At 31.3% G+C, this 14,499-nt stretch overlaps 1 protein-coding gene and 1 long non-coding RNA gene across 4 annotated transcripts in view; one reads left to right on the plus strand and one right to left on the minus strand.

Moving 5' to 3' along the window:
• Nucleotides 1–14,499, minus strand: part of LOC130448358 (chloride channel protein 2-like) — a 56,214-nt gene that overhangs the window by 22,915 nt on the left and 18,800 nt on the right. For all 3 annotated transcript variants that reach the window (XR_008910317.1, XM_056785711.1, XM_056785710.1), the window contains exon 2: nt 2,185–2,311. Coding sequence is in view for 2 of the 3 variants with exons in the window: in XM_056785711.1 (XP_056641689.1) it covers nt 2,185–2,311 (127 nt within the window). In the remaining variant the exon portion in view is untranslated. The remainder of the gene's footprint in view (nt 1–2,184; nt 2,312–14,499) is intronic.
• LOC130448360 (uncharacterized) lies at nt 1,735–7,180 on the plus strand. The gene is made up of 2 exons (XR_008910318.1): nt 1,735–1,861; nt 5,992–7,180. It is a non-coding gene; the product is annotated as an uncharacterized LOC130448360 (long non-coding RNA).

The raw sequence follows: 14,499 nt of genomic DNA on the forward strand, positions 1-14,499 counted from the left end.
TTGTTGTTGAGACGAAGTATATTTACAACAGTAGAAATTTAAAAGGTTATAGATTAATTGGAATCCTTGAAACTATTGTGAGCAAATTCAAGTATTACAATATTGTATGAATGCAGCATAGTTTAGCCGGTGTGAAAATTAGAGCAGTGAAATGATACCGTATGGAATAAATACCAAACATCGTTTATGCAGTGAATGAGAGAAAAGACGATACACAAATTTTGTTTCAGTTTTTTAAAATCGAGTTTTAAAAATAAAAATATGATCGGCACACTCAGTATTATTGTAAAATAGTTCCTTTAGTAGGAATTCGTCGTCAATATTAAAAAATAACTCTCCGAAGTAAAAATGATATTTGAAGCTCAGCATTCAATTGTTCTGAAGAGCAAAATCTTTCTGGGAGCACAATTTTTGAGGATTTTTATTTAAAACTGCAACGGGAAATGAAGGGCGAGTCTTCCTGCAAGAATTCAAATTCGAAGCAAAGTATACGGTATCATCCGTATATAATTGGACTGTTTCTACGAGATACCCAGGTTATGGAGCAAAAATGATGTATAGAAGGGGGAAGGAATATTATGAAGCCTTGTGGAATGTCAATCAGGGGGTGAATGGTTGAGATGTAATGTACCTAGAAATGAACAAGAAAGATGTACCCGACCAAAGTTTTTTCCTCAGTTTGTTGAAATACCATAATGACCTTTTCAGGTTGAAACAAGGTTAACCTTATCAGAGCAAACCTAACGAGGACCGGGATAGGAGCGCATCAGAATAAACCTATTTAAAATAATTAATTAAAAATAAATTAATTTTCTATCATGTTTCATTGATCATGTCCATATAAGGACCTCTAAGGATCACCTTATTTAGAAGAAACAAAATTCTTATCAGTTTATCCTAATGATTGAAACAAGTAAATAAAAACTGTACTCAACATTGAAATTCTGTATTATGGTACAAACTACTGATTTTATAATTTTATATTAAAAATTAAAAGAAGCAAAAAAATTCTGGAAGAAAAGACAGTGTTTAGGATTTGTTTTTTTTTGGTTTATCTAAAAATGTTAATGTTTCTTGTAATATGAATTCTTCGAACAAAATTTATAGTAGATGTAAGTTTCTATGATTAATAGATTATTCTTATAAATAATTTTCGTTCGTATGAACCTCTTACTCTCATGCAAACCAGAAGGAAAATCTAATCATGGATATGTTAGGTAAATGTGAATAGTCCAAGGCAATACTGATGAGAACCATGTAAAGTCATCCTAATCAAAGCCATATAAGGTAAACCTGATAAGGATCTTATGCGGCAATCCCGATCATGATCACATAAGGTAATCCTGATGAGGACCATATAAGGTAGATCTGCGTTATATCCTCATCAAGTCCTTGTCAGGTTATCCTGACCTATACCTTACCAGGTTGCCTAATTACCTAATCCTCACTGAAAATTCTAGCCGAGTAATATATTTAACACGGGCGTAGCCAAGGGAAGGGTTTTGGGGGTTCACCCCAACCCCCCGAAATATAGCGATAAAATACGAGGAGTAAAATTATTACAATTGAATATATATAGTAGCGCCTAGCGTCATCTTTTGACGAGAGGCAGACGCAGTTGCAGGCAAACTAGTGAACGTTGCGATTAGTATCGCCATCTTTATTCGAGTAGCTGAACTATTTTGTATTGTATGGAAACTTTGCGTTGTTTCTCGATTATTCGCCACGCTTCTCGATCGGAAAGAGCGGAGCTTTGTGGATGTTTCTGGACGGCTACTAATCTGCCGAAGATTTCTACTTTAATAATGGTTTTAGATTTAGCGCAAAGGAACGAAATTAATTTAACCATATTGAATTTCATGTAAGTATATTTTTGTTGTTTTATTTACTTCAAATCAAACTACAACTAAATCTTGGCTACGACCGATATTTGAGTTATATAATAATCGAAATTAGATAATAAGCTATACTGTGAGTGTTATGTCTACTAGATATAAGCACGTTGTATAGAAAATATTTTATTTAATTTCTAATAGAAAAATTGATTATATATGATTTTGTTCATATTACGAGACCCTCAATAGCTGAAATTTATATAAATCCATCAAGTCATTTCTGAGTTCATCTATTCCTTCATATTTAAAACTCGAGTTTAAAAGGTACTCATTTTGAGAACTAAATTACCTTGATATATTTCCAACTCCTTTTGCCGTAGCTTCTCCTCTTCTTTCAATTTTTTTAATTCCTCTAATTTTTTCTTCTTGATTTCAGAATGTATTTTTTCAATCGATTTTGAGTAATTATATCTAGCCTAAAAAGATAGTAATCAGAATTAGATATTAGCAGTACATAGGTACTTGAAAATCAAGTACAATCTCTAAACTGTATATTATAGGTCACGTAATTTGATGATTCAGTCTAATATGTCTCATACGGTTATTGCAGATTTCCTAAGCACTCAGTATTTGATTTTCGAATTTTTAACAGTTTTTAAAGATTGTTATAATTGCAAATAGATGGTACTATATTTTTTCAGCTAGATTATTACTAGTCGAAATAATTAAGAATAAATATTTGAGTTATTACGATTCACAGTTAATAATCAAATAATGCCACACTAACACAAGAACGTCTTCAAATTCTGCAAAATAAGTTAAAACTACATACAATCTTTTTACAATTCAGCTAATTTTACTAAATAATCAATATGTAAACTCAACTAACGAGACAGCATTCATAAATTCATTTTATCAAGAAAAACCTTACTTTAATGTTGAAATTGTGAGGCAATATGTGATGTTTTAATTAAGTTACAGAAAAATGTAAATACACACCTTGTTGTTTATAGTTCTCTTCCGAACATATGTACAAAGCTCTAGAGGATTTTAATATTTCGGATTGTACGAAATAACTGCAACTAAAGGAAGGTGCGACATACACACACCATGTAAATTAGTCTTTAAGAATGTACAATAAAAGTATTTTTTTCATTGGATGTGTCATTTATAGAAACTAGAAAACTTCGAAAATTAGAAATAATCAAAATGTAAGTTTGCTGACGGAACTTATTGAATGAAAAAAGTAATAAAATATATTGAACGATATTGGTCGGGATTATATCTTCCGACTTCCCATAAAATTTGCATTGTAATATTAAAGCGATTGAAAGTTTCTTGTGGAAATTGTTCCATTCCTCTAGCTCATCTACAGTCTGATGTAAGTTGACACGATCGAGAGTGGCTCTATCAATAAAATCTCACATACTTTTTAGCATATCAAGCAAGGTTGCTACTCAATTAAATCTTCTGATATATCCTGCTTTAAGTGCATCATAAACCCTTTTTGCGCTATTTGTTCGGGCTTTGGTTTTTATATGAAACAGATAATGGATGCAATAACTTATTTCATGTAGCACAGTATTCCTTCCCAGAGTATTACTATAACCTCATGATAGAGAGCAGCTTTGCAGAGAAAATATTCACTACCTGGTTGTTCCCAGATAGTTTACCATCACTAATAATTTCAATTATGGCTGAAATGATAAAATACATCCTAATTTCACCAACGGTTCTAGATGTTCCAGCTTAGTTCATATTGAATCAAATAACGAAGCTCCCTTTCGTGGGAGACTTAAGGATGTCCACTATTTAACTGTTTGTTGAAATCAGTGAATTATTAGCATATTCATGCCTAAGATTTCCGATATCTGCTGATTGGAATACAGGTCTATATCGTATAAGCAGTGATTTTTTATCGATGTTATGAAGGAATTTCACTACTTTATATTATAATGAATAAAATGAATTTTCACTCCAGTGCAAACATTGTAAATTTCAATATTTTTTAAAACATTAACACTAAGGCAACGACTCTTCATTTACTTAATTTATTGTCTGTTTCTTAAAAACTACTCTTGTGAAACAATAAGTAGGAGAGGTAGGTATCTCTATACGGCACGTTTGATGTTTTGTATATAAGTGAATTAGACACTTACTTTGAAGCTTCCTATTCCTAGACGCTAAAAGAACGTACGAGTATAATTAGTGAACAACTTCAAAGTAAACTTTGAAATCATGACTCAACATACGAGTATTTTCAATCACTCGGTATCTCAGAAATTTGTTATATTTGTATAGAGAATGTCAATTTGAAATGTACCACCCTTTATATTTCACCTCCTATCAAAAACTGCAGTCTACATAGCCACGTCCCACTATAATTTTCAAGCGGGGTTGGTAACTGCAGTGTGCATAGCCACGTTCCACTATAATTTTCAAGAGGGGTTGGTTTTGCATCAACCCTCTAGCAAAAGCAGACAAAGCTCATAGCATCTCAAATGGGAATGAGTATTAAAAGTGATAACTCACTTTAAAGGTCGTTTAACTACCGTTTCAACCATCGTAAATAATTATTCCTACTTTATGAGAAATCGAATAAAAAAGTTGAAAAACAATTGAAATAATTTATTTTGTTATCAAACTTCTCTCAAACATTCCGAAAATATTTTGCCTCAAATCATTAAAATATGGAAGTTGTGAATTTGCTTCTTACATGTCCAGTTTAGTTTTCAATTTTATAGTCAAAGTTTATTTCTATTACTTCACTAAGTATTTCGTAATTTAGTGTGCCATACAACCAAGTGATGCGAATAGTTCCACTGTAAACTTGCATTAAACTTTTGTTTGTTCTAGTTCATCTACAACATCACTATTATTTTTTGCAAGGGTACCAATTTCACTAACATTAGCAATTTATTTAAGAAATACTTATGATTTACATCACTATTTGGAAAGATTTCATTGATTTTTGTTGATTTGTTGACTTTTTCTTGCACATTCCCCATAAGTAATAAAAATTTTGAGTTTTTCATTCAAATGTTAACACAATTGATAAACACATAACTTCCAGCTCTTAACCTCCCTTTGTATGCGAGAGTCTACAAATATTTCTTCTTCAAAATAAGTATGAGTATATATTGGTTGATTTTTGATTTTTTCTCAATTTAATCCATGTCGACATAACTTTCAAACTGATCATAGCAGAATGAGTAAAAGTAAATAGTAAATAATGGGATAAATATAACAAAATTAATTATATTAGTTCGAATCAACATATTATGGTACCTAGATACATAGTTTACATATTCTCAATCAATCCACCTCTATAGTTATGGTTAACATTATGAAGTTTTTTGAAGCATATTTGAAAATTTAATCAAATAATACATAGATGTTAAACTTAACTGGTCTTAGTGTGGAAATTGGCCCTTACTCTTGTTGAATGAATATTTTTGGAGTACACAGTTTGCCCTTTATTTTTCATTTATAAAATTTTAGTTCTGGCACTTGAACGTCGACGTCGATAGTTTACTTTCGGCGATCATTATTTAAGACCTTATCAAACATATTTTTGAGTACAAAAAACTAAACTACGCTCCACTTTAGAACTAAATATTTCAATCTATTGTTCCATCATGAGTACTCTTAGCAACTGATATGAAATCAAATATCATCTTATCATTATCCTTTTCCTTGCATCACGAAAATAAGGAGATTTCTAATTAAGATAGACTAGTTTAACAAGTTGCAAGCAACTACTTGAACTGTAATTACTGTCTTCCAAATAAATATTTCATTGAATTCAGTACAAACTATCAATATAATTTTTTTTTCATTTCTTCACATTTTTTCATTTATCTATAGTATGTCACATTGCAGCTGGGCGTGAAATATAAATAAAGTGAATAAAGTAAATAAAGGCAGTGCAGCCTAACCCATATTATGCAGCATCCATTGCTTGCATCAGCCGACTTTTTAGGATTTCTATTATCACATACTAGAGTGTTTCGATATGTACTTAGCTTCCAAAAGGACAACGATAATTTTGAAAAAGCTTCAATTTATTTTTCATACAGTCTTCTTTGGGTTTAAATCACTTAAGTCAGCGATGCATCAGCTCTTCAGCCTGTTTGTAAAATACGTTTTTTTCTAGGTTTGCCGACTTTTTTTCGCCGAATGTGGCTGATATCTCTTCGGTGTGGCGTCGAATCGGTCCAATAGCCCTACATAGTAGAGCCTTGTAATTTGTGTTTTCAGGCCATCTGGACTAGACAACGTGCTACCAAGTTGAAACTCATTAAACCATTTTTTGATGGTCTCCATCGAATGAGAAGGATCACTATACATGTATCTAAACGCTCCTAGATTAAAATATAACAATAGGGGAAGACGTGAATGTAGAACCTGTGATTAAAACAATTGAAAAACAAATTTAGATGGTTTAGACACCTTTGTAGGATGTAGAATGGAGAGAATTATTTTATAACGAATGAAAATACGGAGCTCCTAGAGCAAAGAGTTGCGAGAACAGAAATCAGATTAGATGAGCTAAAAGTTGTGAAACTACCTCGCTAACACTTTGATATATGGTGTACCTTTGACTGTTTGCCACTCATATAGCGACGACTTGACAAAGTTCTCTATCTAGAGACTAAGCGGCTCACCCCTTTTGGCTTTAAGAAACTTGAATGTAAGTACCGCAGCCTTTAACTATCGACAGCCTCGTACTCACGGAGAAGGTGCTAGGTTGTTCGCTTCGATTCCATGCAGAAAGAACCAGAGCTGTACGAAGTGTCTAATGAGCGTACCATTTACTTTTCTCAGTCCATCTTTGTCCAGTGTCCAGTCCAATGAAAGAACCCTCTGACATCAGTTGGTTGATTTGAAATAAATCTATTTGATTTTTTCAGACCTGGAGTCATACTCCATGTTGCTGATTTTTTGTTTTTTCTTTTTCTGTAACCACGAATTGATATTTTTTTAAGAAAATTCCTATAATAGTTTTGGCTCAATTGTATAAGACTCAAGTACTACTTGGATGGTTACTCTACTATCTAAATAAATATCTTTGTATTGCGGTAGTTACGTTGAGTTTTCCATATACAAATAGTGTATGTTTCCGCCTGGAAAATAGAACCAGTCAGATAAGCAAGTGTTACAAACAAGGGTGGTACAAGGACTTTTAGAAAGTCTGGGAGATTAACAATAGCACTGGACGGTCATTAATGACTACCATGACCGACAATGTGACGACAGTAATCTCAGATTGACGATTAAGGGTTAAATATTCCGAAAACTCAAGTTATCAACAATAACCATTGAAATTTAAAATACGATTTGGGGTCTCTTGTCTTTCTATAGGGAGAAAATCTATGTACATACGCTTCTTCTTTATTTTATATATTTTACTACTATCGTTTTAAGATTTTCTCATGACTCTGCTCTTTAGTCTGTCTGCTTGTGTCAATAATGTCATCGATGTGGAAGCTTTAAAGTCTGTCACTTTTTACTGGCTACAGTACACTCCCATTATTAATATAAATTACCAAAAAATATGATTTGTTTTTGAGTTTCATTTCCTAATCCACGCTATTTTATCTCTTATAATAATAGAACCACGAATTTGTTACTAAGCATCGATGGTGAAAATAGTAATCAATGACGTGGATTCGGTAATATAAGTATCATATTATGAATTATGAATTTACAATACGAATATTGCATATAATATAAAAATTGTTTGATTTGATATACTCAGATAATCATTAGTTCAATCAACTTAATAAAGTGTCAAGTGTAATGGACTCAAGACTAAAATAAATAATTTCAGTAAGAAATTTTTCAAAGAAAAAGTGAGATATTGATGGTTTCACTAGCTTAAGAAATTCAACTGACAACTGCAAAATTGAAACGATATTGTATTTAAATAAAAAATTAACAATCCTTCAGTTGACGATGTAGAGCATTCACTTTTGTTCTATAAGCGATATCAGAATCTTAAATAAATTTAAAAGTTAAAAAGAACAGTGGCAATAGATTTATTAAGTTATATTACAAGACACCACATCTTTTGTTAATACAAGTGTCAAATTATAACTCCAATTGTCTTTCGCAATTTTGAGAATGATTCTAGAAGTTTATATCATCCAATTTATAAGTAGTGTTGTTCATAGCGCAGTATGTCCTCGTTATGCTATGTTTTGTGCTTTATTTACATTAGGGGAGTCTGTTGTATACTAGACATATTGTACCTTGAAACGATTTAAATTTAAAACCAGTGTCTCCATCTATCAATCCATAAATGATCTTAATTGGCAAGTTTACTTACTCCTCATAGCAAGTTTAGTAAGAAGAGAGATCCAGTAAATCTGGTGCCTTAAAAGAGGCTGTATGTAATGATGATTCACCAAAAAAATTAGCTTTAGGGAGGCTTCCAAAGTGTTTAAAGCTAGCCTCGCCACACTTCTTAGAAAGCCAAAAAATTTAAAAATCATAAAGGAAATTATGAATAAATAAATTTTGCCGCTAAGCAAGTGTTTACTGAAGGAGAGGTAAATTGTTAAGCAGAATATATTGAAAAATTTAATGTAATATGACTTAACTAAGAAAGGCGTAAGACAATCTGCCTATAAATTTGCTGTGGCCAATAAAAAGCAATACCCAGTTACATGAAATACAAACAAAATGCTGGTGAGGAGGGGATGCGTGGTTTCCTTAAAAGGCATCAAAACACTCTATCAATTCGAAAACTCAAGTCTAAACAGATCGATAAGTTTTAATAGAGTTAATATACAAAAATTTTTTGAGGTTCTGGGAACTGCTTTTCGTCGAGCTTTTACGCCCAGAAATATTTTAAGTGATTTTAGAACTTTCTATGTATCTACTGGATAGCGAAATAATTTCGGATCTAGATTTTATGGGTTCCTGCGTAACGGATCGCAATTTGGAAAATAACGTACCACAGCTCAGCTTTCCTATTACTGATAAACAGACTCAGTATTTAACCTCAAATAAAGAAGAAAAAACAAATGAACCATGAGATGGACTGTCAGGTATAAAAACTCCACCATTCAAACCTTTAAATTTAAATGCAGATACCCTCGAAAAAGGATTTATTTCGCCAGAAGAAGTACAGTCGTTTCCAAACGCACTAGCCAGGAAAAACAAAAAGAAAGGGAGAAACACTGGAAAAACACAAAAGGCCTAAATTTGGGAAAAAATTCAACTCCAAAAGTTTCGCCGTTCAAAGAAATTAAACCAAAAGTTGCAAAAAACTATTAGATGTGAAGAGCTCTTCCGAAAGTGAAAATATCATTCCTTTGCGGAAATTCAATGAATGCTGATAAAGGTGGTGGTGAAAATGTAGCTGGTGCACTGAGTGTGGTCGTTGGACTCATAATTTATGCGCAGATATTGATGTCAAAAAGTGAAAGACCTATGAGCTTGAATTTTACAGGATTTTTATTATTTAAATGCAGAATTTTTATAAGAGAAAAAATTTTATGTTGTTTTTGAGTTTTTAAAATTTGTTCTTAATTTCTTAATAAACTCGTCTTTTAAATGTGCTATTTTTATATTTATTTACTGTCCGTTTCAATGTACAAGAGGTTGTTCCAAGGTACATAGCCACATGTACCTGGGAACGCACTGTAATTAATACAAAGTTTGTGTTACCCACTCTTAATTGCACAACTTTTTTTAAAATTTAATTTTTGAATTTGATAAATGAATGGACACAAATTAAAATAATGTATTCAAATTCTTGAAATTGTTATTCAAATTTGTGGAAATTTCAAAAAAATATTTCAAGGTACCCCTATATTAACTTTTCCTCAGAATATGCCTGTTAAACGTTACATTCTTCTTATTTTGGATCTGGCACACTTGTGGTGTTCTATTACAGTAATCAATTGGTAGTGGATTTCTCCTTGAATTTTATTTTGATCCAATGATATCTCCACTTTTCGTCCAGTATAAAAATTTTTAAATTCTCTCCCCTGTCATTTCACAACATGTTGTTTCTATTTGGTTATTTGATAAATAAGTGCAACATGTAAATTAATCACAATATTTTTTCTCTTGACGAATATTGCTGGTATAATTTTTACATTCAATCACACTTCCTTAAGAACCCTTCAAATATCATAAATCCTTTATGAACTTAAGAGTAAGTTGCCTCCGTAGCAAAACAGTATTCAATTAATTAAACATCATCGCTGATCAGAAGTAGTGCCTTCGAGATACGCGATTGCGCTTTCAATTCGTATCGTAAGAACACTAATAATGTTTAACTTCTATTCAAACACTAGGGCGAATTGAGATAGTGATGACATTTAAAAGTAAATAACATAGAAATATCTTGACCTGTCAAATTCTAAAAGTTGATATTTGCATATATAAAATTAAAAATTTTAATTTGATGAAAAAGCTGAAAGGCTTATTTTCGGAAAGTAGCTCTCGTTGGAGATAAACAAAATCTAAAAGAGATATTTTTATAGATAATCATCCGTTGACTATAGTTTCTTATTCATTTGCCATTGAATGAAAAGTAAACAATTATTTGAATGTATGAACTCTCTCATATATCTTTTAGCTTGATTGACGGTAGAGAAATTCTACTAAATGGTCTTACATAAGGTGGATGGATACCTTAAATTTCCATAAGTTGAAACTTGGTTTTCCGTTCTTCAAATGAGAAAAACTTTTCTTGCTAATGCCACGACTAAAATAGAGTTTAATGAAGGGAGAACTTTATTATCATTACAAAGTACAGCGAACAAGATATAAAAATATTCTGGAAACTATCACAATTTGCTTTTTCAAAATTGTCAAATTATCAAAATTATGATTATTCTTTTTACAAGTAATGCTTGATGTTCTCTATATTCTTTCATATCATAACAATCATTGAAAATAGAACAATGATTTTATGAAGATTTTCTGCCCGTTATATCTTTTTGTAAAGTTGTTATGGAAAATTATATAAGTGTTAAAGTGATGAAACTAAGAGTTAATAAAGGAAAGGAACGATTGGGACGTACTTCGATCTCGAAAAGAAAATAAAATGGACAAATTATTTGATTCAAAAGAGTCTTACTATCCAAAGCATTCTAAGAGATTATTGACAAGTGACTTTTTATTCCAAGAAAATCGTATTCCATTTTCCATGGATTTTTAAAATCATCTTCATGTAGATCCACATTTTTTTGCCAAAATTTTAACATGATGAGGTTTCAATGGAAATCAAGTGTCTCACCTTGCGCTATAAAGCCCGTTAATTAATGTCGAACATGAACGTCGTAGTCATTGTTAATTATGATTGCGAAAGCATATAGCTATCAGAGAAAATTCAAGGAACACAATGATGAACTTTCATTTTCATAACGATAACGTTGTTTTTATTTCGAAATTTTTAGTGGTTGAAAGTTTCCTGACTGACCATATCGGACTACCCACCGAATTTAATACCATTCAACTTTAGTTCTTATGAAAAAGAGATGTGTTGAAAAGAAAATTTTTACACTACTACTGATAATTAGAAAACTACGACGAAGCAGATGAAAGCTATGGAAATATACTTTCCCTGTTCCAGTTATGTATTCAACATTGTAAACTATAATACCTAATTGTAATAAGGTTTCGTTCTCTAACGGTTTTTTTCAATGGAAAACAATAATACTTATCTTTAGATAAGGAGAAACATTCATATAAATTTCTTACTTTAATTGGATTGTAGAATGGACTGATCCTCCAGTCATAATTCACATTCACATTTACACTTTCACGTCGCGGTTTCTTTGGTTTTGCATTATGAATATTATAAATCGACTTTTTCCGATATAAACTGAAAATTCGAGTTTTTGACAGTCTGACCATCTTAACTAAGGTGTAAGTTATGAAATATTATATTTGTATCATTTCTCAATTTTCATACAGTTAAAAGTATACTCAACCATTTGAAGCGAATTAATCAAATCTCGAATTTTGAAACTTTTTCTGGAACGCAAAAACCAGAGAGAACCATTTATATTATTGTGTAAACATCCAATGATTCTGTCAAAGGATTGTAATATTTGACTATTTATCTTAAGAATTGAGTGTAAAGTGTATCTAATTGAAAAAAAATACAAATAAGAAAAGCGGTATTGATGATGTTTTTATCAGTAATAATAACACTATATTTGAATTGCTATTGTGATAATTTATTACAACAACCGTGGTATTGTTTCATTTATTAGAAAAATTGAAGCTAATTATGAAATATTTACTAAATTTCTACATTATTTGATAATAATCAATATTATTTTTCAATTAACGTCTCTTTGTTCTTATAAGACTGAAGTGGAATTTTTAAGGAATATGGAGATTATCTCGATTTACACCTTTTTCAATTAGTTATTTAGCACAGTCAGTGAAACATATTGATATATTATTTTTTTATATCAAAAGTATGTAACTATTATTAACTGATTTATTTTCAGAAATCTAGTACAAGCCAGAAATTTCTATAATTTCTTCAATAGACTTGAAATGAAGAGGAAGTCGGAAAAAGCCATGTCAGGATAAATATATTTCTTGGGTTTCAGCTACATTTGTTGAGGTAAAATGAACTTAACAGCCATCATTAGTGATATAACACAATTGAAGACGTTCAAAGGCGGCCAGAGAGGTGACTCACTAATTGTATAAGCGGAACAAGCTTCTATATGTATAAATATTAGATTTTTGCATTTTATTTTCAAATTAAATTTCTTCTTCATACACATTTTTTCACGATAAGAGAAGAGAATATCAATAAAGTTTTCAAAACTAATATTTTGAAGGCAAAAAGTCAGGTAGACAACTGGCAATATAGGGAGTCCTCCTTTTTTTGAGAGTCTCAAGGCATTATCAACTAAGTTAACTTTTCATCCTTTACCTAAAATTATCAACTGAATTAACTGTTTACCCTTTATCTGATGGACCCCTTTCAACTGACAGTATTTATAAAACTAGGCAAGAAGATTATTTTCCTCGGAGATCAAGTGAAGTCCTATGCTACGGAACTGAGAAATCAAATAATTGATACAAAACGCTTAGCAGACCTTTTTAACATATCTGACCTCTGACTTTAACGAGTTGAGCTATAAGGTAAACAAAAGAATATTGCCAAATTATTTGGACACAAATTAATTAAAGAGTAGAATTGAGCAAAATATATTTTTCATTTCTTTCAAGTTTTTAAATGGCGGATTTTGAGAATATTCCAACTTTACATAGATTTAACAAGAATTGTAAGATAGTTCTATTTTTTATCCAGTCTTCCCAATAAGCACATATCTTCAAGAAGTTAATAAAGACAAGTCTGTTAAGTCATTCACTGTGTTCCTTAGTTCATCAACAACAAACATTAAAGTTACTAACGCTGCATTAGATAGAGAAAACTGAAATTCCCACTATTTTCTTCATAATTCGATATTTCTTGGCTAAACCTCCAAACATTATATTGGTCTTGCTTTTGGCTTCTTGTAAAAAAAGAAATAATTCTGCTTTTCATTTGCCCGTCTCTCCACCTGTGTTTCTCACGGAAAAACGGGTTATTTTACTATGGTTCTTTCAATGCATTATTTTGTTGAAACGCACAATCTGGTAGTTATCGATTTGCATATTCTATACAATCCAAAATTAAATTTCGTTTAATTTATTCTAATTAATTATTAATTTTTAGTTGTCGTTCTTGGATTTTACTGGATAGACTGATTTTATTTCCTCTTAGTCCATGGAATTCCAAATATTTAGCTCTAGCAGTATATGTTGAATGTATGTATTCTTCTTCTATCTGGTGATTTGATAATCCACGATTTGACTTATTTCCTTCTTGTCGTAAGTGTGATATCATCATTATTTTTATGATCTTGTCATTTATCTTCTTGATACGTTTAAATTTTCTCTACAAGCTTCGACTTATTATACTGAAATCTCGATTGACGCAGAATTTAAAGAAAAAAGACAAAATTTTTGTTTTAACTAAATTATGCTTCCATACACTCGGAATAAAACTGCCAAGATGGTACCAGTCAAATGAAATTATGGTAAAGGAAATTCTTATAGTACCCACCTACAGGATCAAATAGATCTAGAATAGACCTAATTCACAAGAATTATAAGGGTGAAGACCCATTCCCTCAATAGGAAAGTGCGCTCCTATTATGCACACGGAGCTGGGGGTCATAATCAACGCGGTCCAGCTTGCCGCTAACAATGAAGTTAAGTTTCGTAGTAGGAACCAATGAGATCAAAATAAAATCACCCTAATTTTAGATACTGATATATAAGTGATATTTCAATAAGAACGCAAGATTTCAGTGTTCTGTAGCAAAGTATTGAAATATTTATTGATTTAGAAAATATACATTTGGTTAGGAATACATAATTCCTTATTCAACAATATATCTTGTAAATGACCACCACAGCTTTGCTGGTGTAGCCTTTTGACGAAATTGTCAATAACGTTGCTGACTACATGTGGGGATTTTCATTGATACAGCGGCGTCTAATTTAGGCTTTCAATGCTTCGATTGCTACAGGATTATTGGCATAAACATGTGACTTCAAATGACACCACAGCCAAAAGTTCGCATTACCTTTTTAGAAGAAAAAAGGTCCAACTATACTTCCAGAC

This window comes from Diorhabda sublineata, chromosome 8 (assembly GCF_026230105.1).
Source record: "Diorhabda sublineata isolate icDioSubl1.1 chromosome 8, icDioSubl1.1, whole genome shotgun sequence".
Taxonomy (NCBI): Eukaryota; Metazoa; Arthropoda; class Insecta; order Coleoptera; family Chrysomelidae; genus Diorhabda; species Diorhabda sublineata.